This window comes from Phalangium opilio, unplaced genomic scaffold (assembly GCF_054372755.1).
Source record: "Phalangium opilio isolate 3A_F unplaced genomic scaffold, DU_Popi_V2 ptg000048l_1, whole genome shotgun sequence".
NCBI lineage: Eukaryota > Metazoa > Arthropoda > Arachnida > Opiliones > Phalangiidae > Phalangium > Phalangium opilio.
The window spans coordinates 4,705,656-4,728,933 of record NW_028324170.1 but is presented as its reverse complement, the minus strand read 5'-3'; the positions used below and the strand labels follow the sequence as shown (position 1 = coordinate 4,728,933).

Below are 23,278 nucleotides of genomic sequence, written 5' to 3'. Positions count from 1 at the left end.
ATTGGTACTGTTTAAGCATACTGTATTGTTAAAATTAATTCGGGTTTATCTACAGCAAAGGGTTAGAGACAACGTTTTCTCTGAAAAAGAGAGACAATGGAACGAAATTCGTAAGAAAAATGCTATGGCTAGAACTTGGGTTAAAAAGGGTTCGAAAAGCGCTTCCACTTCTCCTTTACATCGCCATTTTGGTCCCTCTACGATTCCGGATCAACCAGGTGATTGTGCCAATATGGTTTGCGCTAAATTACCCCCCTCACCTAGCGCAACCAATCATCGTCACCAACCTATCTACAGTCACCACCCCAACAAATCAGCGCTCTCAAAACCAACGCCTACAAACGTTCTTCCTCCACTGCCTCCTAACGCGATGAGCAAACCTTTACCTAATCATCGTTTGCCACCATCCATGAACCTTCTCGAGTCATCCAAACCATTACCCATCGCGAACCCACCGCCGCCTTCTAATTGCGGGTATATCACCTGCGGTATTCGAAATCCTAATTGTTACGGATCCAACTGTGGCAGCGGGGAGATCAATAACCATCCAATAGTCAACAAACAGCGTTCGACCAAAGTTAACTATCATCATCATCCGGGAATTATGGCGGACAATAAAACTACTTATCGGAGTTCGTATCCTCATCAGGGTAAAGAATTGTCTAACGGAACTGGAAGATCAAGTAGTAGGTCGCTCTCACCTACGAATCAACCCAGGCCGTCTGTCATCCAGCATACTGAGGAAATCCACTCGCCTCCTCCACCGGGCGGATCTCAGCCATTACCAGCGCACTTGTCCAGTAGTAAGTCCATGCCAGGAATTCATCAATCCCACCTATCCGCTTCCAGATCTCGGAGTTTATATCCATCCAGTAGTCAAGGATCAAACTCCTCCGTTAAAAGTCGGGGACCCTACGATGTCGCGTCTATTAGGACTAGTTCAGTTGGTTCGCGATCCGCGAATAACCATCTCAAGGCGCCGGACATTTACGCCAAAACCGAGTCGACACCTAAGAAAGAAATGCCCGGGCTGCTACCGATTCGCGCGTTACCTGATTATTTCTTTCAACAACCCGCCAAGCATTCTAACCTGGTTAAAAGTCTCACCTACGCCAAAGAAAGTAGTAGTTATTCTTCAACCTCTTCGCGGAGACACGCGGATACTCTACCGAGTAACTTACCGGGTTATCAAAGACCAGTCCCCGTACCACCGGCTTTAGCTCCATCCACGCCCGTCTACCAAAGAGGCGATTGTGGTAAAGTACCTGATAGTGACCCTTGCGAAGCCGAAGTACTGGATCTTAGTCTCAAACGCAAGTCTTCTTCGAGTAATGGCCGTAGTGATTGGCCACCATTGTACGAGGATATACCCTTAGCCGAAGGAGAGTGTTTAGATTTAAGCGTCAAGAAACGCAAAGTCGAACCAATTCCCTTAACGACATTGAGTGACGAAGCCAGGGGTATCGAGAATGTCACGCCCCCTTCACCTTCCGCGGACCCCGCCGTGTTTCCGAGTATCTTAAGCCCCGTTAAAACCCCAATTGCTAGTCTTAATTTAGGACCTCCGCGTTCTATCAGCTCAGAAAAAGCCCCGAATTCTGTTAGGAGGATTGAAAATAGGTCACCACCCATGTTGATACCTTTAAACGAAACGAGAACCCCTTACTCGTTGGAGTCCGAACTAATTGCCCAGCAACAGAGACAATTGCAACGTAAAGCGAGCGAATACGCCGCCTATCAACAGTACGCCAATGGACACGCTTCCGTTTATCCCGCGACGAATAACTGGTCACTAAGTCAGTCATTAATTCATCAACCCACCCCTCATCGTTCTAACCCAACGTTACCAAGTGAACCCAGAACGCCGAGCGAGAATTTGGCCGCTTATAGCGAACTCGTTGAACGAGGTTTACTAACTGGACAAATACCATATTCTTTGGCGCCACATCTTTATCCTCTAATGCAACATTATCAGCAATCGTTTTCAAAATAGCTTATTTTATTATTTTCAATGTTTTTAGTTCAAATTAGGCTTAGAAGTTAAATTAATCCCTTGCATTTTAAGGGACCATTTTAATTAAATTTAATTGTTTATTAGCGAGAACTCTGGCGATATGTAAAAAGAAATTAGCTTTCAATGTTGTTCTAGTTCGTTACGATGGTTACAAAAGTGTTAATAATCCCTTCCCCCTTTTGAAAAGAAGCTATTTTTAAAAGGTTTTAATTTCATTACATTTTCTACGATCCAGATAAAGCCCAAAGCAGTTGTTTTAAAATTATATTTACATACTGGTGAAATGAAAAATTTGCCATTTTCGCGTATAAGATTTTTTGCAATAGAAGATATTTTTATTAGAAGCTGCAGAGATGTATGTAAAAATTATCAGAATATTAAGCTTGTTTTAATTAGTGTAAAGAAATTGGAGCCGTTTAGGTTAATTTTTCATAATCTGATGATCGTCATATGTAAATATCGCGACCTTTAACCCCCCTAAAAATTATCGTAATTGATGTCTTAATATGAATACTAAATAATCCCACAATTCTAACCCCACCCCTCCCCTCTTAGTAGGCAACAAAAGGTAGAAAGTCCAGTTTTCATTTTAGCCAAGGCTTAGCGAGTAAAAACAAAACCACGTGCTTATAAGAAGTTCAAATTATGGCGGGAAAACTTACAACCAATTGCGTCACGCTATCTCCTCTAGGGTGAAGCGGTGAAGTGTTTCCTTAAGAAAATAACAAAATCACGTGCTTCTAAGAAGTTCAAAAAATGACAGGGTCGGAAATAAGCCCGAATTAAAATGTCGCAAATGAAAACTGGCCTTTTTAAAAATTGTTCCCAAGTGTGGTTGTATAAAGAGGTTATTCTGTGATAATCACAAAATTTGGTAGAACAGTATAAAACTAACACATTAACAAAATTTAACTACCGAAGAATTATTTTCGAAACAAAAGAAAAAAACAAAAACATAAACATAGAACACATCTTCATCTGTCATAATTCAGTCATTCTTAACCCTTAATAATATACAACTACCTCCCCCCCACCCCATTTTGATGACAATTTTTGACTGAAATCCCACCCTGTTAATTAACCTCCTCCCTCCGTTAGTGGTTTTAAATAATAAAAATTAATTGTTCATCAATTAGGATAAATATTTAATTTTTTTCTCTCGTGTAATAATTGTTTTTATATAAATATAAACCCAAAATTGACGGCAAAACTGTGTTTCTCTTGAAATTAATAATCATTGAGTTGAGAAAATTACCACTAGAGTGGCCTTTGCGTTAAGCTGCCTATTGGGGGGGGAACGGGGGACAACATTTAAAGCAATGGGACGGACGGACGGGCACCAAGTTTATGAAACGATGGTGTCGCCATCTCGAAAACAAACTTTAAATTTCCGCCTTTTACATGTATTCTTGAAATTAGTCAAATTTCCCGCCTTTTCTTTTTAGTTCCCTTTTTTGCACCGGGATAGCGCCACAAGCGCGTGATACTACATCCACTCTATGGATGAAAGGCCACTCTAGTGGTAATTTTCTCAACTCAATGTTAATAATAACAGATTATAGGAAGAAAAAGAGACAAACAACTACTTTGAAGGAAAAATAAAGAGAGACTGAAGTAAAATCTCCAAATTACGTTTTTTCTTTAATATTACTGCTATTATACAAATCAAAGGTAAAATAATTTGTTTAAATAACCTTTACTTTTTTTTTTAAATATACAAAATCTTTATTAGTTTTAATTAACTCATTAAGTTGATTAATTAATTATTTTTTTAAAATAATAGGATTAGAAATGATCAAAAATAGGCATTTTTTTTTAACCGTGAGTTTACAGTTTACTAAATATGACAAGAATGAGATGATTTTTTTTTTCCTTTAATTAATTAATGAACTTTTTAATTTTAAAAGTAAATCATTTTAGCATCCGATGGGTTTTGATCCATTGGGCAATAAGGACATTTCAACCTAAAAACAATGATGCTTAAGATTAAGAGACTTTTTGAGCGGCAAAAGCGAGAAAAACATACTTATTTCCACTGGATAACTTGTGAAGGGCGTCACGACTGATTACATGTCCACAAACCAGTCTCATGGGTGGATTATTATCTGTGCTTTGTTGACGTAAGATTGGGCAGGCAAATATTGAATGGAATCGACATTTTTGACCCAAATCAATCTCAATCTTTTGAATTAATTAATAAATTAATTAATTAATTAATTAATGTATCATGCAGTTATATTTCAAATTTTACAGGTAATTCATCTCTGCTACTCCAAACTCCAGTAACTTGTCTCTGCATCATAACTTGTTTGATGTTCAGCAAGGCAGGAAGGGACATACAACCAGCGTTAACGCTAAAAAGTAATTATTAGAAATTAATCTTGTAAGATTAATGATAAATTTCTTACCATACTGTTAATGGACTTTCAACCGAAAGCCCTAAAAGCGCGCAAGCGTCTCTTGTAAAAACATCGCAGATTTCTGCCCAATGTATGGGATCAAGTAAGAAACTATATGGTGAGTTGTGTAAACCGTGACGGAGGAATAAAAGACTGCCCATTAGGACTTGGATTTCGCGTTCGTGATGAGCCGCTAAACCTTGAAAATTGGTTCTAGCATATTGAATCGCCTCTTCTTGCTTAGTGACACCTTGTTGGAGCAGATCAATAAAGTAAAGCCTATGAAGTTTAAATTCCAAGGAGCTATTTTGTTCCAGGAGTTTCTGACGATTTGATTTGGTCCATTCGAGAGCCGGTTTGAGATTTTTTCTTTTTAAAGCATCTAGAATTGTGTTTAGCTCCGAAAAGGGTTCTTTTTTGTTACTATCCATTTTAAGTTTAGTTTCCTAATATGTTAAATCAGTTAGCTGAGAAAAAAAAGGAAGGATCTACGTTGTTTCCTACTTTGACCAAAATTTCAGCAATGTCAAGCATTCCTTGTCTGAGGAAATGTTCAATAAGTACATGATTTAATAAGTCACGATTATCTTCAACTTGAAAAACCTCTTCGCTACTCGTAGTGTAGAAGTCAGAGATGAAATTCTAAAGGATTTAAAGTATGTGGGAGATGTAGGATAACATTGTGAATTGGACTGAGAGAATTAAATGTTACTTTGTCTATGGCTTTTCCAACTTTGGAGACAGTTCCGTGTAAGTCGCGATGTTCCGAAGCTAATAAGCTAGCTGTGTCACGTATTTTTTCCATAAACTGCGTTAAAATTAAAGCTTGTGCGGGGGTAACATCACCTAATGGCTCTAACGTTTCGCATTATCGCATAAGGAAAGAAAGAAATAAGCCAAGGCCTAAATTTCAAAAAGATTTTTTTAAATTACGAACCTTCAGAATCACGTAATGATTCGTTAAGTTCTTCTTGAAAATGGTTAGTAAAATTGATTAATCCGGACAATACCGTTTTCGAATGTTCTTTAAAACCATTAAATTTAAGTAATACTTTATCTATTTCTTTCTCGACACTGTTGCAGGAATCCATTTTAATTTCTGTAATGTTGTGAATTTATTTTTGAAAATGGGCGTCCTAAGCAGGGTTGGAAATAAGACAGGTTTACAAGTCCAAAACTAGTTTATTAATTGCTCGGACCAGTTTATTTATTATTCTAAAACTTAGGGTCACTGGTCCCAAGGACCACTTAATTAATTATGGTTTTTGGAAAAATTAGACGGTGGGACCAGTTTAATTCGGGGTTCCTTATAAGAAATCTTCTAGCTCACACATTTTCCACCAATTCTACTCCTATGTAGTTAGTACTCCTTGGCTACAACTTCCCTACTAAAGCATAGTAAACTCGATCACGCGCAACACGACTGAAGCTGCTCGAAGCCCGTTCAAAAAATTCGATTTTCATCTTTAAGGCCCCTTCTGAGTTTGGGTACTCCGTCGATGACCTTGAGGTTTTTACCAAGGAATATACAGTTTTACTTGATATACTATGTAGTCCTTGCAGTTCACTTTCGCGAAGAAGTAAGTGGGAGAGAATAGTAATAAAAAGGGAGCTCTTAACAACCCCATGCCCCTAGGGCACGGCCACCTTTTGTCCGGTTGTCCCGCTCGTCGGAGCCTTATCTAAACATCAATAGATTCAGTATCTTTCTTCCTTCTAATTTTCAAGAATAGCGAAAGTAGTTTTACTACAATAAACGAGAAGCTAAATTACTATAGAGCATCCTGCATGTTTAGACGATATGGGACGAGAGAAATTGAAGCACTACTTTCGCTGATTCACCGATCTGTGATTCAAACGAAATAATATAATTTGGTATAGTTGCAGATCCTAACTTGAAGTTGAGCCAGTTTCAGTAATATATAAATAAAAATAATTCAATGTGTATTATTCGAGCCGCGTCTAGGTAAACGTCACACCCGATATTTCACTTCACAACTTAGTATCACTTTTAGAGGCTTCTTTCTTTAGTTTCAGTTTATTTTGGGCCTCGATTATGTAAAGCGGATCTTTACAAATCTGACCTTTCGGAATTTGTGGGTCCAGAATTTCAGGCAAAAGGCAATCGTTAAAAAAAGCACAAAGTTTAGGAAGCATTACGTTTTGCCATAAATGCCCATCTCTCTCTATCTCTTCCACAAAAATTGGGTTATTTTCGTCTATGTACACAACGAAGAAACACTTGTTTTTATCAGCGATATTTAATTGCCCCTGAATTTGATAAAAATAGGCGTGTGATCTCTTCAGTGTAATGTTGGTTTTCCCGTCCTCATCGGTTGTTAGGTTTAAAAATTTTATTTTTTTGTTTTTTATGGCCTCAGTTAAGTTTAGGCCTATTGCTGATGGTGCCGTTTTCACTTCAACCAAAGCTTGTTCATCGTCTATGACGCCTGTAAAACCGAGACATATTTTTAAAAACCCGCTGACCAACAAACATTCCTAAAAAATTAACATACCATCAGGACTCGCTGCTAGGTATCCGTGTTTCAGGTCAACGTACAGACCGCTTGGTCTAACAAAATAGCCCGTTTTGTCCATGAAACATCTAATTGCCACAGTTTCGTTGGTTTTTCCGTATTCCGTACACTCTGATGAAAACGTTTGCTTATACAGTATGCTCTTGACAAGGTTGTGACACGATGTGGTCGTTTTACGTTTCATGCAAAAGCCAAAAGTGGAGGCAGTAAGGCGATGCTCTCTGTGCGCGACATAGACTGGGTTTGCGTGTTGACCGCGGGATATCTTTTCGATTTCAATTTGTTCAGAAATTGTAACCTGTAGAATACGTAATATACATGAAATATTACATTTACGTGAAACATATACGCCACCAAAGCTTTAGGGTCATTGTTGACCAAATTGACCTACCTGAAAATTCTCCAGTCTACTGGCTTTCTTTGCCTCAAACTGGTCCAGAGTTAATGGCACCGTATCCGCTTTAGGTCCATAGTCTTTTTCAATTGGTAGTAGAGTGGCCATCACTTTTCTGCGTTTCTCTTTTGGAATGTCTTCTTTTTTTCTGTCATTTTCTCTCTTTCTTTTTCTCTTCTCCATGAAGGTTTTGAAATGAGCTCCAGGACTCTTTCCCATAGCGTTCTTCCACGGACTTCCGTGCCAAGAAGAACCTTTCTGGTAGTTGAGTCCAGATAGCAACGATCGTCTTTGGTAGCTTCCTTTTTGAGAAAAGTTAATTCTTTTACCCGAGTTAATTTTGGCTAGGATGCTCATAAATAGCTCGGCTCGATTGCTCGTCTCGTTGGCGTATAGGCGGTCAGCCTTCGCGGCCAAGGAATCGACCGACGCCATTATAAACGGGAATATCCCGTTCTTCTTTAACTCGGGTAAAATGTTTTCTTCTCCTTCTTTGTCACCTTGACAGAAATAGGGACGACATTTAGCATGATCGCCAAATACGTGTGCCGGTCCATTATGTAGGTCATGACGTAAGTTAGCCACAGACGAATCGCCTTTTGAGTTGTGCGTGATTGCTCCCCGTGCGGCAGCTGTTAGTTTGTGTATTTTACCTCTCAACCTTTTTCTACCATTGCAAGGAAGCTTTGTGTTGAGGCTAATTTTGTGCAGTGCCTTAGTATAATTTTTAACCGCGTGGTTGGCACACTCCAGTTTTTGCACTTTGCGTCCGTAAGGCACTTTTTCGATTATTCGACACTGAACGCTGGAGTCACCATCAGCTATAAATTTTAGGTACCGAACACCGTGCATAGCCTCGCTACATTTAAATCCTTCAACTACGATGTCGGCTTCCATAGCTGAGGAAGATTTGTCCCAGTTTCGATAGCAAAGGTGTTCTTTAGGCGTCTCATTTCTGTTGGCAGATAAGGCGCAGGCATAGCAATATTTATTACGTACGCCTAGAAACAGAAGCTTTTTCGTCGCTCGTCCAATAATACAAGCCTTTCAAATTTATAAATGATTAAATATGATGCGAGTATTACTCTTAATTGTAGTATTTTAATTATTACCACGCCAGAGGCGGCGTTGTAGTTATGACCGTAACTTCTTTTGCACCAACCACCATCAAGATAAACCGTTATACATGGAACACCATCATCGTCTACGTGGTTTTGGGCAAGAGCTAGCTCCCTTTCGTCGTTCCCAGCTTCGGTCATGGAACGAAGTAAAGATTCTTTCCAATACTTGGCAATTATACGAATGGTTTTTCAATTTAAAATTAACCAATGCGTGGAGTAAGAATTAGTACCTTTTCGAGGAAGCGTTCTTGACCAGAAAACTTATTCCAAGTCATGGATGGAATGTCCATTATTCCAAACCATTCGTCAAGTTGGGAGTATCCGTTACCAACTGAAAGAGTGGCCCACACGGCTTTTGAATTTATGTCATTTTTCTTTCGGGTGGACATAGTTTTTTCATTGGGCGATTCGGATGTTTTTAAAAATCGTTTTTTACAAGTTATGCATTCGAACACGAATGTGCTTTGAATGCCACGTCTCTTTTCTTCTAATAAATCAAAATACCCCAGAGTGCAAATCAACCGATGATCGAAATTTAGCTTGAGACACCAATTTAAAAAATAATCTATTTCAACTATTCTATATCCTTTAATAATTGACTTTTCATTGTCTTTGCAAGGGCTACCAATGACTAACTGGTAGTTGTCGAGATCATTATTTTCCGGTCTAAAAGATTTAATTAGTTTTACAAGCCTTGCCTACATTTAAATTTATTTTAATTACTTACGATGAAATTTCGATTCTCCTCCTCGCCAAGCTTTTCGCTGATGATTTTGGCGTGCTATGAATTCTTGATGAATTTTGACCGACGGAACAGATCGCGCCTGAATTATCTAAATCATCACTAATCACTGAACACGACACGCAATCAGAAATCGTTTTGCAACAGTTGTAACATGTCTGTGTCGATGTGGACACGAAATGTATTGGGGAAATGATTTTGTTTTTACTAGAAAGTTGGGGGTCAAGCGGTTCTTCGAGTTCTAATTGTTTTCTCTCGGCGAAAAGTTTTCTATGCGTTTTAGCGCGTTTAGTTTTAGCTTTCTTATTACGCAGAGCTCCTTTGCTATTACCCATTTTTATGTTTTAGCGAAAAGGTTTTTTCAAAAATAAACAGACAAGCGATGCAGTTCGTTTCAAAAATAATACTGAGCCTCTGAGCTTGAAAAGATGTAGGTCTATCTATAGATATTCGTATTTCACCCCGTTGTCTTGAACATATTTCGACGAAAAAAAGTCAGAAACTGCATAGGGTGTTATAATACGGTGGAGTGATATATAATGTGAAACCCCATAGAATTGGTATACATTGGCTATAGACGGGCTGGGGAGACGGCAATAGCTTTTACGACCTGTCGATGAATCTTTGTTGTGCCGCGGACCCATTAGGCTGGGGGTGTTAAGGGGTGTCATAATTGGTAACAGAGGCCGACGGATGCCACTGATTTTGAAACTACCCCCCTTTATTTTTTTTTTCTTGACGTCATTTGTGGGTCAGCGACGTTTTTTTGACAACGGCGAACGCTTGAACTTCTTTTAATTGAGGGGGAAAAGATCATACAACTTGAAACCTTATTTACTTTCAGTAGGAAAGAAAGGGCGGAACAGGGTTAACTTTATACTTTTCAAAGAAAAGGCCTTTGGTATTGTTGGCGCTGACAGGCAACATCAGTTCTTGAATAGAATTTGTATTACGTTGGATTTAGCTCAATAATTTTTTGACTTAAAATTTTTTTGAAAATGATATATAAGGAACAAAAGCATTTTCTATGGGATATGAGGTTCTCAAGAGGATCGGAAGAAAAAATAATGTTCTACGGTCAAAAAAGCAAAACAAAAACACCTCGAATTACAATTAAATGTCTGTTAAGTTCATAAGTTTTAAAACTAGAAATCTATAACTTTCAGAGGCCGTAGCTCGAAAGATACTTCAAATTAAGACACTTTCCCTGTTGAAATAGGATTACTTCCGTAGGAGATGTTTCCAACGGAAACTTTTCAAGTTTGAACACTTTATAATTAATTTATAAAACAACTAACCCCTTAAATCGCGAGTCGATTGTTTTATACGAAAGAGAAATTTGTTTTCTTCATTGGGTAAAATTCTTATAGCTTTTCATAACGATCATCGACGTGAAAATATGATTTTGGTTAAAGTAGTTTTTGAGTGAATTTTCGACCAGCTTGTTTTTTTATTCTCAGAAGGGGCCTTAAGCGCAACTTTTGAAGATTATTCAAAGGAACCCAAAATTAACATTAAGTTCTATGGGAGGAGGGAGCTTTTTTGGCCAGATCCTTTGTCCTATACATGCGAATAACCTGAAATTTTAATGAGACGTGTGTTTTGGCGTGTTTTATTATACTAAAAAGGGTCCAAGCTTCTAGAGTGGATAGTTTTTCTTATAAAAATTATTTTCAGAAGTCAAAATGATGGCTTCAGTGCTAAGACTGAATATATCTTCGGATGATCGGATCTACTGGTCCCAATGTACGAAAATTTTAATGAGAGGTGTGTTACAATCTATTCTATTATACTAAAAAGGATTCAAGGTTTTAGAATGAGTAAATTTTTAATAAAAATTAATTTCTAATGTCAAAATTGTAAATTCAGTATTTAATCCGCAATATCTTTGGATTAAATGGCCCAAATGTCCTGAAATTTGAATGAGAGGGGTGCCACAATATATTCTATTCTATTAAAAAGATTCAAGCATTTAGAGTCGATAGATTTTTTTTTAATAAAAGTTAATTTCCAATGTCAAAATTGTAAATTCAGTATTCAATCCACAATATCTTTGGATCTAATGGTCCAAATGTAATGAAACTAATGAGAGGTGTGTTACAATATATTGAATCAGAAGTATATAATACTTCTCTTCGAGAGTTTTAAATTATACTTAGTTGTCAAGGAGGGCCAAGAAGAAAAAAGCTTCCTCGCAGCGGTACTCTGCTTGTTCGATGACATTCTGAAGCTTCTTGTGTTTTTTTTTAATGCAATAATTTTTATCAGTATCCAAGAGAGCGAGGGATAGGATCATAGGATATAAAAGCGGTACGAGCGAAATAGTAGCTAGGAGGATATAGGGGTGAGGGAGTCTTCGACTGCCCGATCTTATAGCGATTTCCACTGACTGCACTAGAGCACTCTAAGTGCACTCTCGGCGCGTTTTCGTCCGCCACTGGGAACACGAGTGCAACACTCGCCCAGAATCGCGTTTTCCACTGACCCCAAAAACTGCCCGAGAATTGCTCTTTCGTGCTCTGAAAAATTCGACGGAGCGACGGTGCTCGAGTATGACGTAATAAAATTAAAATGGCGGACCATGGGGTATCTCATAGAAGACAGGCTCTCGCTTATGCTTATTTATTTCTGGAATCATCTTCTTAAAGTTCTGAAGATGAAGAATACGAGGTTTTATCATTACTTTAAAGATATTACGCCTCTTCCTAAAACCAATAATTATATCAGAGACGTTGTCGATCATTATTCAAAATAGATTTTTTGAAAATTAATTGAAATGTTAATTCTATTAATTGGTTTCGGCCCATTTGCGTCAAGATATACACACTTTATTGCAATTTCGTCTCCGGCGCCAATTTTGATTATTCAGAGCGCGCTCTGACCTCTCGATCGTGTTCCACTGACGAAACTATTCTCTCCAAAACTCGCTGAGGGCAGTTACGTCATCCTGACACTGAGAGCACTCTTTGGAGCAGTCAGTGGAAATCGCTATTAGAGCTCAGGTTTCGGCGTCTCCTATGGGAGATTCGTGCACCCGTACCAATTAAGTTACCTTGGTTATGCGCATCACGTGAACACGCAAATCCAATTAAAAAAATAGCGGGTTTTTCATGCTAGCTTAGGACTTTGAAGCAACGCCGCCTATATTACGTGTTGACTGCACTTGTAGTGATATTTTTTTAATTTTATCGGGCGTTAACTCGACCCTCCCACAATCTTTAATCCATCTTAAACACTTATCTAGTAGAGTTTTTGGTGTAGGGAAAGAGTAAAAAACCGTTACCTTTATCTAAGAGCCATAATTTACTATTAGTAAAAAATAAAATAACGATATAAAACGGACCCCCTTCCACGGGACGGTGGGGTATGAAAGAAGAGGCAGGTCAGAGTGACATAGGTAAAAAGGAATTACGTATTATTCGCCTTCCCCGTCAGCAACGTCATCAAAACGTACTTTAAGTGAGCCTATAAGATAATTTAAACTTTTAATTACGTGTTGGAGGGAGGGGCTCGATTATAGGCTATGAGTCGTACTGAAGTGAATACTAACCGTTCTCCATTCCTGCTTCTAAAATTAAATCTATCCCTGGTATAGTAATTAAATTAGCAACTTGAAAAGTATGTTAAACATAAAGGAAAATATTACATTCACAATAGAGAATTACTAGATTTGAAAGTTGTATCCCCGCCTAATCTAGGTGCAGATTATTAATCATGTGTATTGAGGAAGGTAAGCTCTTTCAGTTCGTAAAAGGGTCCCAAAAATTAATTTAAAAAATGTATTTCTTTATTTAGTTTGTGAAAAGACGGGCGTAAGTGTTTAATTTTGATCCTTTACATGTTCTTTCAGTAACCATCTAAAGAGATGGGACCGCGGTTTGGACGTTTCTCTTCATCCCCCCCCCATCCTCCTGCCGCCATCATAAAAGGTAAGACCATGGACTCGATTTACATATTCTCAACTCTGCATAAGCTTTCAGTAGTAATACTTCTCAAGTAAGAAAAAGTACGTTAAAGTATTTTTAGCCACATCGTATGACGTACATCTAGAGTGGTTTAGAGTGGCTTAGAGTGGCTTAGAGTGGTTTAGAGTGGTTTAGAGTGGTTTAGAGTGGCTAGAGTGGTTTAGAGTGGCTTAGAGTGGTTTAGAGTGGTTTAGAGTGGTTTAGAGTGGTTTAGAGTGGTTTAGAGTGGTTTAGAGTGTTTAGAGTGGTTTAGAGTGTTTAGAGTGGTTTAGAGTGGTTTAGAGTGGCTTAGAGTGGTTTAGAGTGGCTTAGAGTGGTTTAGAGTGGTTTAGAGTGGTTTAGAGTGGCTTAGAGTGGTTTAGAGTGGCTTAGAGTGGCTAGAGTGGAAGAACTAATTTATTTATCTATATATATATATAAATCAAAGTTCTGACTGACAAACTGACTGATAATCAACGCCCAGTCCAAACTGCTTGCCCTAGAAGGCTGAAAATTTGCAGGAACGTTACTCGTAAGTAGTAGGCGCGTACTTAGAAAGATTTTTCCAATCCGCCGCCATCTTAATAAATGGTGCCCCGTAATGTAAAAAATCTTCTCTATGCAACAAAGTCCGCGCGTTTCAACCGATTTCGCAAATATTTAGTACACTAGTTTCCTTTAACCTATAGACGGGCTGAATGGTCTTTCGGGTTCGATTTGTGGCCATCATTTTAAATGGCGGTCACAAATTTAAAAACCCTTCTTAAATTATGGAATAATGTCCGCTTGAAAAGTAATAAAAAATGTCCCGACGGGCAACGCCGAGTGCCTTCGCTCCTAGGGTGCTACAAAAATATTAGTCATCAGTAAAATCTACCCATTCTTTATATCATTTTGATGGAAGTTCTTATTACATTTCTTATTATTTTTATTATAATTTCCGATGTTCGGTATTGATTAAAACGTTCCTGGCAATTCTGGCGTTACTTCATTCCTTGTCGCCATATTGGTATTTCTTTTTAAGCTATAAATGTTTATGTTTTGAGGCATATCAAGTGCAATATACGAGGGGTCCGACTATACCAAAAAAAAAAACAATGCGTACGGAATTTCTTCTTGATTTCGTAATTTATTAATTTCTTCAAAGTTTTCGCGAGAAGCGTACTGAATTTCGTGTAAATGTCGGACCCCTCGACAATGTATAATTTAATAGTGAGATTGAAGTAGTTTATAGTGTCACCGAGGGGCTAAACACTCGCGCATTCTGGCCTCAGTGTAGAAAAGCGCTACTTGGGAGAGGTAATATTTTTAAATCCATTCCACCGGACTGAAACAATGGTTGGGTAGTTATTTTTGTTTATTAATTGGTCTTAGTTCCGAGGTAATTATTTAGCAACTCTGGGTTATCTAAACAAATAATTTAATGCGAAATTATAACAAGACGACCCAAGGGCTGGGCTCGTAAGAGTAGCCACATCGTACCGTACTTCGATGTGCATCTTTTAACAGTGGTAAAACCCGTAAAGAAAATCTCTAACAAAAAATTAATCCTTATTTCAATAAATTTACTTACGTTATAAGTGTAATATCCGGGGCCACAAGCTAGTACTTTCTTTTAAAATTCTTCTCGATTTGTGGAGAAATAGACGTGTTTTGGGAACGTTCCCCTTTCGCTAGCTCGATAGAGAAGCTCTCCAGGATTACAGTTTAACAAAGCTTGTTTTACAAATACGAAGGTGTATTTATGTTACAATTAAGGGTTGGTCGCTTTAGAAATTGAAAGCTCAAGGTTTTTACTTCCGTTATTTTTGTATTCAAGGTTGGGTGGGGTTTTTTTTACTATTGTTCACTTGCACTTATATATATATTTCTTTTATACGCTTAATCTATACATGGTTAATAATATATTTGCAATTTTTCAACACTCAGTGACTTTACGCACTTCCTATGTGGACGCAAAAGCATGATGCTACGTTTTGCCACCAAATACCCTGGTTTTCCATCCTAACAACCTCGTTTTCCACCGTAGGATATTAGCGTGGAAAAGCGGTGGAAATTCTAAGTCGATTGAAATTTGTTAATAATAGAAATTTTCTTATTATTTTCAGTTGGTGGACTCAACACTCGGAAGTTACAAGTTTATAGAAATATTCTTATTATTTTCATTATTAATCTTTTAATAAAATTTAATGTATCAATGAAATATATTTCAAAATAAAAACTTGCATTAATATTTATGAAATATTATTTGATAAAATTATTTCTATTTATAAGCTTATTAATTATAGTTATGGCGTGAAATAATAAAAACTTTAACCAAAATATTTTAATTACAAATTTCTATTAAATCCGATTGTATCAAATGGAATGTATTTCAAAATAAAATATTGCTTTAATATTTATAAGTCTCCTGCCTGATAAATTTATTTTTACTTGTAAGCTTACTAATTATAGTTAGTGATTAAGGTATAGAAACTTGATACCCTCTGAATTAGAGTATGATTAAAGTGCTTGCTCAACATAGTAGAGCCGTGAGTCGAGTATGATGACGTGAGACACCTGACACACTCTTAATAAACAGTCAGAATAACTGACTTTATCCAATGAATATTTTGAACACAGTATCAAAGTTATAATGAATGATTTTATTCGAAGTGCATTGGACTGAAGCGTGACGTAGTAGCCACGCAAAACGGCACAAACTAATGCTTTAACTAGTGCTGGTTACATAAGTGTGTTGGCTTATGTGTGTGGTAGTGAACGGATTAATCATACCTGGTCACGTGACCTACGACGTCATATCACGTGACCTATGACGTCAAATCACGTGACCTACGACGTCAGATCACGTGACCTATGACGTCATATCACGTGACCTATGACGTCATATCACGTGACCTATGACGTCATATCACGTGACCTATGACGTCATACATGTGGCCTATGACGTCACAAAGGTAATTCACTTGTGACGTCACGACAGATGTTAATGGTAATATGTAATGATAGTCCATTCAGTTAGGCCTAGCGTTCATTCAAATAGGCCTAGCAGTGTTCAGCTATTTGGATTTCGTGCCCGGGGTATGGCGCACCCGAGTCCGCGCATAGGAGCTTTTAGCGCCCCCCGACGTTGGAAATGTATTTGGTTGCAGGCAAAGGTCAGACGGCTCTTTTGTTGCCTGGGAGCCGTCGAGGTCAGACGGCTCATTCTTTGCCTGGAAACCGTCGTGGAGGTCGCTTGGAAAAACCTTTGCAGCTCAGCTGATCGTGATACCGGCTTTTAATATCGATTCTTGATAGCTCCGCCATTTCGCTGATCGTTTTTGCCGAGGACACAAGCTGAATTCGACGCTCTTCAACTTACTTGGCAGCCATTGCTTCGCTTCGTGGTGCTTTAACAGTCCGTAAGCCTAAACTTTACAATAATCCAAACTCATCTAGCTCCCCTTAAATTATTTATTTTATTTCAAGTGTTTAAATTAATTAGGTAGTGTTAAATGTTAGTGAATTTTATTTATTTATTAAAAATCAATTACCATAAATAAAATTTTGCAACGAGATCTTGGACAAGAGAGAATCCCTAAATAATTAGTTTAGGGGGCTATTATTATAAACTATTAAACGGGGTAGTTATTTAATTTAGAGATATCGGGACAGATTTTAGGAAATTAAGTCCCCTTGAACACGAGGACGGTTGCCCTAAGCCTAATTAAGCCTTGTCCCATTTAATTCTAGTTATTTGCGGATACTGTCTGTGGGAATAGTTTTAAAATAAATAAATAAATGGAAGGTTTTCCTAAAATTAGTTATTAAATAATTTGGAGAAAAAGCGACCGATTTTCGAAAATAAAGTCCCGCAGACATAATTTTAAGACACGTGGACGTTTGCCCTAAGCCTAAGTTAACCCTTGTCCAATTTCAACTAGATTTTATTTGTGGATTCTACCTGTGGGAATAGTTTTAAATAAATGGCAGGTTTAATAAAATGGCTAAGAAAATATTTTAAATTACCATGCTATTAAAAGGGGCAAGCAATTTAGTTCAAATAAATGTCAAGTTTTCCTAAAATTAATTTAGGGGATATTTTAAATTAATTTCATTATTAAGCTGCGTAATTTAAAATAAATAAATAGAAGGTTTTTCTGAAATTAGTTTAGGGGATGTTTTAAATTATTTTCATTATTAAGTTACATAATTTAATTTTAAATAAAGTGACGGGACGGTTTTCTTAACACTATTTTCTATACAATTTTGGGAAATAATTAGCTAGCGAGAGTATTAATTCAGGATGTAAACCACGGTAGTCAAGTCTTTCTTTAATTTAGGATAGCAATTAGTTGGTGTAGTTCGTCTCGGTTTATCAATTTGGTAGCCAGTTTTTTTTAATTAAGGACACGCTTTTCTTAAATTTTTTAAATCTGCGAGATTACTATGATAGTAGGCAATAGTTTAATATGAGTTATTAATATGTTTTCATTTATAGATGTGGATGATTTTCTTGGATTTTTCTGTCGCTGGTCATTCCGAGACGTATCCTTCCAGATGACATCCTTTGTTCCGATTGACTCAACACGAAGCTGTTCTGGACTTGCTATGTATCATTCCTGATGACACGCTTCGTTGGATTCACGTTACATGTCTTCTGGACTTGCTATGTATCATTCCTGATGACACGCTTCGTTGGATTCACGTTACATGATGTCTTCAGGACTTGCTCTTTCTCTCAGCGGTGACTTAAAGATATGGAGGAAATCATCGAAGCTAGAAGACACAAAATATATCATTTTTACTTGCAAATTTTTCATGTAACCACTTAACTTAATTTTTTTTGCTTGCAAATTTTATTTGTAACTACTTATTATTTTTTTTCGCGTTCAAACTTTTAACTTACCAACCTCTTTAATATTTTTTTGTTCGAAATTTTTGTAAACACTTTGGTTTTTTTGTTTTCTATTGAATAAATTTTGCCTTAAACCTCGTTCTTTCTTTTATTTCAACACTTTCGATACTAGGCTTGGTTTCGATTTTTTTTAATCGGGACTTAGGGGGGGGGTTTTTTTGACCCTTTTTTAGTCCCTTTTAAGCTAAATAATTAAAATACAATGAACAAAATCCATAAAAAAAAATATTTTTTTACAAAAAAATAATTTTTATTAAAAATATATAAAAATTCATAAAAAACACGCACAAAAAGGTCAAAAAAACTACCCTAAGTGTTTTTCGACTATTTTTGTTCCTTCCCCAATATCGAAACTTAAATTTTAAACTTAAGCTACCACCCCCAAAGTAAGCCTTGCGAGCCCAATTTAAATTTAACAAGCCCCTGTTCAACTCGGGAATCATTAAATTTAAACTAAGGCCCGCTGTGGAGCCCCCAAAACCAGGAAACTTCGTCCTTAGCATGGGATTTCCAATGAAAATCCACTCGATGATTGAAGTCCTCCAGTCGATGATATTAGTCCTCCAGTCGATGATATTAGTCCTCCAGTCGATGATATTAGTCCTCCAGTCGATGATATTAGTCCTCCAGTCGATGATATTAGTCCTCCAGTCGATGATATTAGTCCTCCAGTCGATGATATTAGTCCTCCAGTCGATGATATTAGTCCTCCAGTCGATGATATAAGTCCTCCACTCGAGAGAATGTTCCTGCGCAAGAGAAATTCTTATTATTATTTAGAGAAAATAGCACATGCATAACTTCAAATTAAATACCTTAATATGAAAATCCAATTGAATATTCTTGCATGATGTAACGTAAAATGTTCGGGCAGAAGACAAATTATTATTATTTGACAAATGCGTGACATTAAACTAAATACCTTAGTATGGGGAAGTAAAATAATACCATAAAAACCTAAGCCTTGATTTAAACCCGCTCAAAATCGTGTTTACTTTTAAAGGACAAAGCGTATAAGCAACCTTCTACCTTAAACATAAATCATAAATTTATTTAGATCCTACAAAACTCCCTCAAAGAGTTGCCAAACGCTTTTCCCCTAAAAATATTTATAATTAAAATCATAAACTAGATGCCTTAATACCGCAAAGGGAATCTCACCCTTAAAATCCTGATTACGTTCATTATTCTTAAAAGGGAGGGCTAGGACCAGTTTTCACCTATTCCATATTTCAGCATTTTATTCATGTCCTGGCGAAAAAATCCCTAAAAAAGAAAAGGACACAAGCGCTTTCCTTCTAAGAATAAATATAATAATAAATAATAAACTAAATACCCCAATAATTGCCTACAATGTTTAACAGGCTGTCGAAATAATCTTTTTGCTAATGAGATTCCCTTTAAACGGATAAAATCAAAGTGTAGACCTGAATTGAGAATGGAATTGTGCCGTTAATATTACTAAAATTACTATTAATAAGATTTAATTACTTCACTGAGAGCCTAAAATGTCTAAATTGTTTTCCTAGTGAGATTCAGTTTCAACGGATAAAATCAAAGTGTAGACCTGAATTAAGAAAGGAATTGTAATGGGTTCATTGACCTGATTAATATAGGGTGCATTCGTCAAATAATAATAATTCATTCTAGAATCCAACATAAATTTCTCCTTTGGAAACGGATGATAGCTAAAAAAATAAAAAATATGTTCAATTCAAACAATATAATACAAAATTAAAATTACTATCAGCTTAAATGGGCACAAGTATTTTGAATAACATTAATTCCACTTTCAAATAAATCATTTAACCTAACTAGAAAGATAAATATTAGTACGGTTTAGGGTCAGTCTTGAAATATTTGTCAATTAAACAATCACTTTGAATTACTTTTAAACCGACTAAAAGATTGAATAGTAAAACCAGGAATAAATGCAACGCGCGATTAATTAGAAAAATTTAATAAGATTAATTTCAAATATTTTGAATAAGTACGGCATAAATGTGAATCATGAATACTGTGTGCCAAAATAAACTTCTAAATTCTTTCCAAGAAGCCATTTGGATACGGCTAACTTGTTACTACACAAATGGTGCTGTTACGGTGAAAACAAATGAGCTTGACAACCCACAGGGCCGGAAATAAGAAAACTTTCGTATAGAACATCTGTCCCCTCCTTTGACTAGAAAATTTATAGGACCTTGTCCACTACTGTGTGCAAAAACTCCGCGTATCTCTAGTAGAACCACAGTTATGAGCCTTCAAAGTTAGGTGTAATTATGGTGGGATGGGGGGGCAACTAGGACTATAACATAGTCAAAGGACACCCCCTATCCCTAGTAGAACCAGAGTTATGAGCTTTCAAAGTTGGGTGTAATTATGGTGTGATGGGGTGGGGCAAATAGGACTATAACATAGTCAAAGGACACCCCAATATCTCTAGTAGAACCACAGTTATGAGCCTTCAAAGTTAGGTGTAATTATGGTGGGGGGCAAATAGGACTATAACATAGTCAAAGGACACCCCATATCTCTAGTAGAACCACAGTTATGAACCTTCAAAGTTGGGTGTAATTATGGTGGGATGGGGGGAGCAAATAGGACTATAACATAGTCAAAGGACACCTCCATATCTCTAGTAGAACCAGAGTTATGAACCTCCAAAGTTGGGTGCAATTATGGTGGGATGGGGGGGAAATAGGACTATAACATAGTCAAAGGACACCCCCATATCTCTAGTAGACCCACAGTTATGAGCCTTCAAAGTTGGGTGTAATTATGGTGGGATGGTGGGGGGCAAATAGGACTATAACATAGTCAAAGGACACCCCCATATCTCTAGTAGAACCACAGTTATGAGCCTTCAAAGTTGGGTGTAATTATGGTGGGATGTGGGGGGCAAATAGGACTATAACATTATTATTATTAGTGAGTAGGGGGCTCGCGCCCTAGCACCGATGCCACAGGCATATTGTGCACCCTCGTATTCAGGCCTTATAACATAGTCAAAGGACACCCCCATATCTCTTGTAGAACCAGAGTTATGAACCCCCAAAGTGGGTGGAATGCTATACCTATGGAGGGGGTACAGGGTTCGTACAAATTTTTGGAATGAAATTCCCTGACTTTTCCAGGTTTTCCCTGACTAAATTCCACAAATTTCCCTGACTATATGCAATAACTTACAAGGCGTAAATATATGAAAACCAATCTAAATTCACTCGAATCATTTTTGCACGAGTTGTCAATGTTATAAAGATAAGCCAATTAATTCGTTTAAATTTAAACATAAGTAAATCATAAATAACCGGAGCGAGCGAAGCGAGCTCCGCGAATTTGGGGTTTTGCTCAAGTCTCAGACAACAGATTTTTGGTCACCCTTATACTGTTATCCAGACTATCAATTTCCCACCAATATATCTTTCCCTGACATTTCCCTGACTTTTTAGGCCCATTTTCAATTTCTCTGACTTTTCCAGGTCGTGTACGAACGATGGGGTATGTTTGTGAACATTTTGCTTAATTACTCGGCCCCTGTTTGTCGTAACCCTGGGTTTCTAATATGGTTGGATTGGGGGGGGGAAATAGGACTATAACATACTCATAGGACAAAAACGACTTAACTCCTTTGACATTGTCCACTAGAGTGTGCAAAAATAGTATCGCGTGTTCATGGTTAAGCTATCAAAACTTTGGGAAAATTTATGGTCAAACCGGCTAGTGAACCCCTTAGTTTTTAAAAATAGTATGGGACATTTTAAAATGTTATTGGACAATGTGTCCCGTGCTTATTTCCGGTCCTAGACACCCATATTTACACCAATAGATTTGTTAATTGAAAACATAGTTACTTAAAAAGCTCACTTCGGTGTTAATACATCTGCCGTTAAAAGTTTTCTACTCGCTTTAGTTAAGGGCAATATACAGCCAATAACCAAAGCAACAAAAGTGCATTAGTTATTTAGAACTATGGAGTTCCAAATACCTACCATTATGTTCGGTAACCAATATATAAAATCAACTAAGGCTATGTTTTCTTCAAACAGACAATGGTCGTAATTAACAAACCTATTTGTCACGGTTAGATACATTTTCCATTTGTAACGCTTAATTTCCATTCGGTCGCGATAAAACTTTGGTATTTAATCTAAATTAGCCCTTAAAATATAAATAAAATATTTACCTGGAAAGATCTCTTATACCACTACTGAAAGAGGCAACAGCGTCCTTGAATCCGTGGTGCCAACGTGGTCCCGTAAGCCTTGGTAATAGTAGCACCAGCCAGTGGTGCCAACCAACGTGGTCCCGTAAGCCTTGGTCGTAATTAACAAACGTATTTTGGCACGGTTGACCATAAATTTTCCTCTTCCAACGCTTAATTTCCGATCGGTAGCAATAAAACTTTGGTATTTAATCCAAATTAACCCTTAAAATATAAATAAAATCAAAATATTTACCAGCAAAGATCGGACAGAAAATCGCAGCGGCCACTTCTAACGGAAAACGACCCCAAAAATGACCTTGAATGAATACGGTTATGGCCTCCAAACACGGACCGCTAGATGGCGCTGCTGAAGTTAAGCTGCGGCAGAGTGGGCAGACTTCAAAATATGGCGGGAGCGTGCGTTTCAATTTTATTATTTCTATTTTCTAATATAATTAATAATTTAGTTAATTATAATTTCCTAATGTCTTCTAAACAGCCCAAAACACTTTTCTCCACTTTTAAAAAGTGGTACTGACTTTATGGATTCCTATAGCGGAAAAACCACTCTATAAACATGTTTGTCTAATAGGTCGAAACCTGAAATCATAACAATTAAACTAATTCCTATGAAAGTTAATTCATTTTACAGGGGACCCAGTTTTACGTTGATCTAGAGCAAATAAAAGTTCTGAAATTAAAAGTGTAACATATTCCAAAATCTTTGTTTGTTTTTGGCCTAATTATTCCTGTTCTTAATTAGAAAATTAGTAAAATAAAAAAGTAATGAAGAAAGAAGATGCTATAGGTTTAGCCGCCCCATAAAGAGGGTGTCCTGTAAGAATAATCGGGTTGCAATACACGTCAAAATGCTATCAGAAATTCCACCTAAAATGGTTGAATCGCGAGAGATGCGATTCTTCCCTCCAGTAATGACAATGGTCAATAATACCAAAAGTAATATAAGAAACCTCTCCCGTAGGGAGGTTTCTTATATTACTTCTGATAATACTTAGGTTAGTT

At 37.1% G+C, this 23,278-nt stretch overlaps 4 protein-coding genes and 1 long non-coding RNA gene across 7 annotated transcripts in view; 2 read left to right on the top strand and 3 right to left on the bottom strand.

Annotated features, from left to right (window-relative positions):
• LOC149673868 (uncharacterized) overlaps positions 1-3,224 on the top strand; it is a 41,090-nt gene extending 37,866 nt beyond the window's left edge. For both annotated transcript variants that reach the window (XM_089839633.1, XM_089839634.1), the window contains exon 6: positions 56-3,224. In XM_089839633.1, the coding sequence (XP_089695759.1) occupies positions 56-1,993 (1,938 nt within the window). In that variant the 3' untranslated portion in view covers positions 1,994-3,224. The remainder of the gene's footprint in view (positions 1-55) is intronic.
• A 405-nt stretch (positions 3,225-3,629) lies between these two features.
• On the bottom strand, positions 3,630-5,812 carry Sou (required for meiotic nuclear division 5 protein souji). Its single transcript, XM_089839637.1, has 7 exons — positions 5,351-5,812; positions 5,126-5,268; positions 4,918-5,055; positions 4,423-4,859; positions 4,266-4,368; positions 4,041-4,195; positions 3,630-3,978 (listed from the first exon to the last, which is right to left on the bottom strand). Exons 1-7 carry the CDS (start codon positions 5,502-5,504, stop codon positions 3,915-3,917), a joined length of 1,194 nt encoding a protein of 397 aa, XP_089695763.1. The 5' UTR covers positions 5,505-5,812; the 3' UTR covers positions 3,630-3,914.
• A 71-nt stretch (positions 5,813-5,883) lies between these two features.
• On the bottom strand, positions 5,884-10,679 carry LOC149673866 (uncharacterized). Its single transcript, XM_089839635.1, has 6 exons — positions 9,193-10,679; positions 8,696-9,131; positions 8,457-8,630; positions 7,342-8,388; positions 6,930-7,248; positions 5,884-6,863 (listed from the first exon to the last, which is right to left on the bottom strand). The coding sequence occupies exons 1-6, from the start codon at positions 9,540-9,542 to the stop codon at positions 6,406-6,408; spliced, it is 2,784 nt and encodes a 927-aa protein (XP_089695761.1). The 5' UTR covers positions 9,543-10,679; the 3' UTR covers positions 5,884-6,405.
• A 5,758-nt stretch (positions 10,680-16,437) lies between these two features.
• Positions 16,438-18,128, top strand: LOC149673865 (uncharacterized). Its single transcript, XR_016366942.1, has 2 exons — positions 16,438-16,555; positions 17,635-18,128. It is a non-coding gene; the product is annotated as an uncharacterized LOC149673865 (long non-coding RNA).
• LOC149673864 (uncharacterized) lies at positions 18,077-23,214 on the bottom strand. Of its 2 annotated transcripts, XM_089839631.1 has the most exons (5): positions 22,795-23,214; positions 22,509-22,701; positions 22,235-22,425; positions 18,867-19,739; positions 18,077-18,800 (listed from the first exon to the last, which is right to left on the bottom strand). In XM_089839631.1, the coding sequence occupies exons 4-5, from the start codon at positions 18,959-18,961 to the stop codon at positions 18,548-18,550; spliced, it is 348 nt and encodes a 115-aa protein (XP_089695757.1). In that variant the 5' UTR covers positions 18,962-19,739; positions 22,235-22,425; positions 22,509-22,701; positions 22,795-23,214; the 3' UTR covers positions 18,077-18,547. The 2 variants fall into 2 exon arrangements, with proteins under 2 accessions (XP_089695757.1, XP_089695758.1); XM_089839632.1 differs by having other exon boundaries at positions 22,235-22,452; positions 22,509-23,214.
• Positions 23,215-23,278: the final 64 nt, after the last annotated feature.

What these genes read in the sequence shown, in the direction of transcription:
- LOC149673864 (XM_089839632.1), bottom strand. Translation starts at nt 18,961, where the DNA reads ATGTCACGCATTTGTCAAATAATAATAATTTGTCTTCTGCCCGAACAT. An exon ending in AATTGGATTTTCATATTAAG is followed by an intron (nt 18,801 to 18,866) that starts GTATTTAATTTG and finishes TCTCTTGCGCAG; the next exon opens with GAACATTCTCTCGAGTGGAG.
- Sou (XM_089839637.1), bottom strand. Translation starts at nt 5,504, where the DNA reads ATGGATTCCTGCAACAGTGTCGAGAAAGAAATAGATAAAGTATTACTT. An exon ending in ATCATTACGTGATTCTGAAG is followed by an intron (nt 5,269 to 5,350) that starts GTTCGTAATTTA and finishes GCGAAACGTTAG; the next exon opens with AGCCATTAGGTGATGTTACC. An exon ending in GAAAGTCCATTAACAGTATG is followed by an intron (nt 4,369 to 4,422) that starts GTAAGAAATTTA and finishes ATTACTTTTTAG; the next exon opens with CGTTAACGCTGGTTGTATGT.
- LOC149673866 (XM_089839635.1), bottom strand. Translation starts at nt 9,542, where the DNA reads ATGGGTAATAGCAAAGGAGCTCTGCGTAATAAGAAAGCTAAAACTAAA. An exon ending in AGGAGAATCGAAATTTCATC is followed by an intron (nt 9,132 to 9,192) that starts GTAAGTAATTAA and finishes TAAATCTTTTAG; the next exon opens with ACCGGAAAATAATGATCTCG. An exon ending in ACAACGCCGCCTCTGGCGTG is followed by an intron (nt 8,389 to 8,456) that starts GTAATAATTAAA and finishes TAAATTTGAAAG; the next exon opens with GCTTGTATTATTGGACGAGC.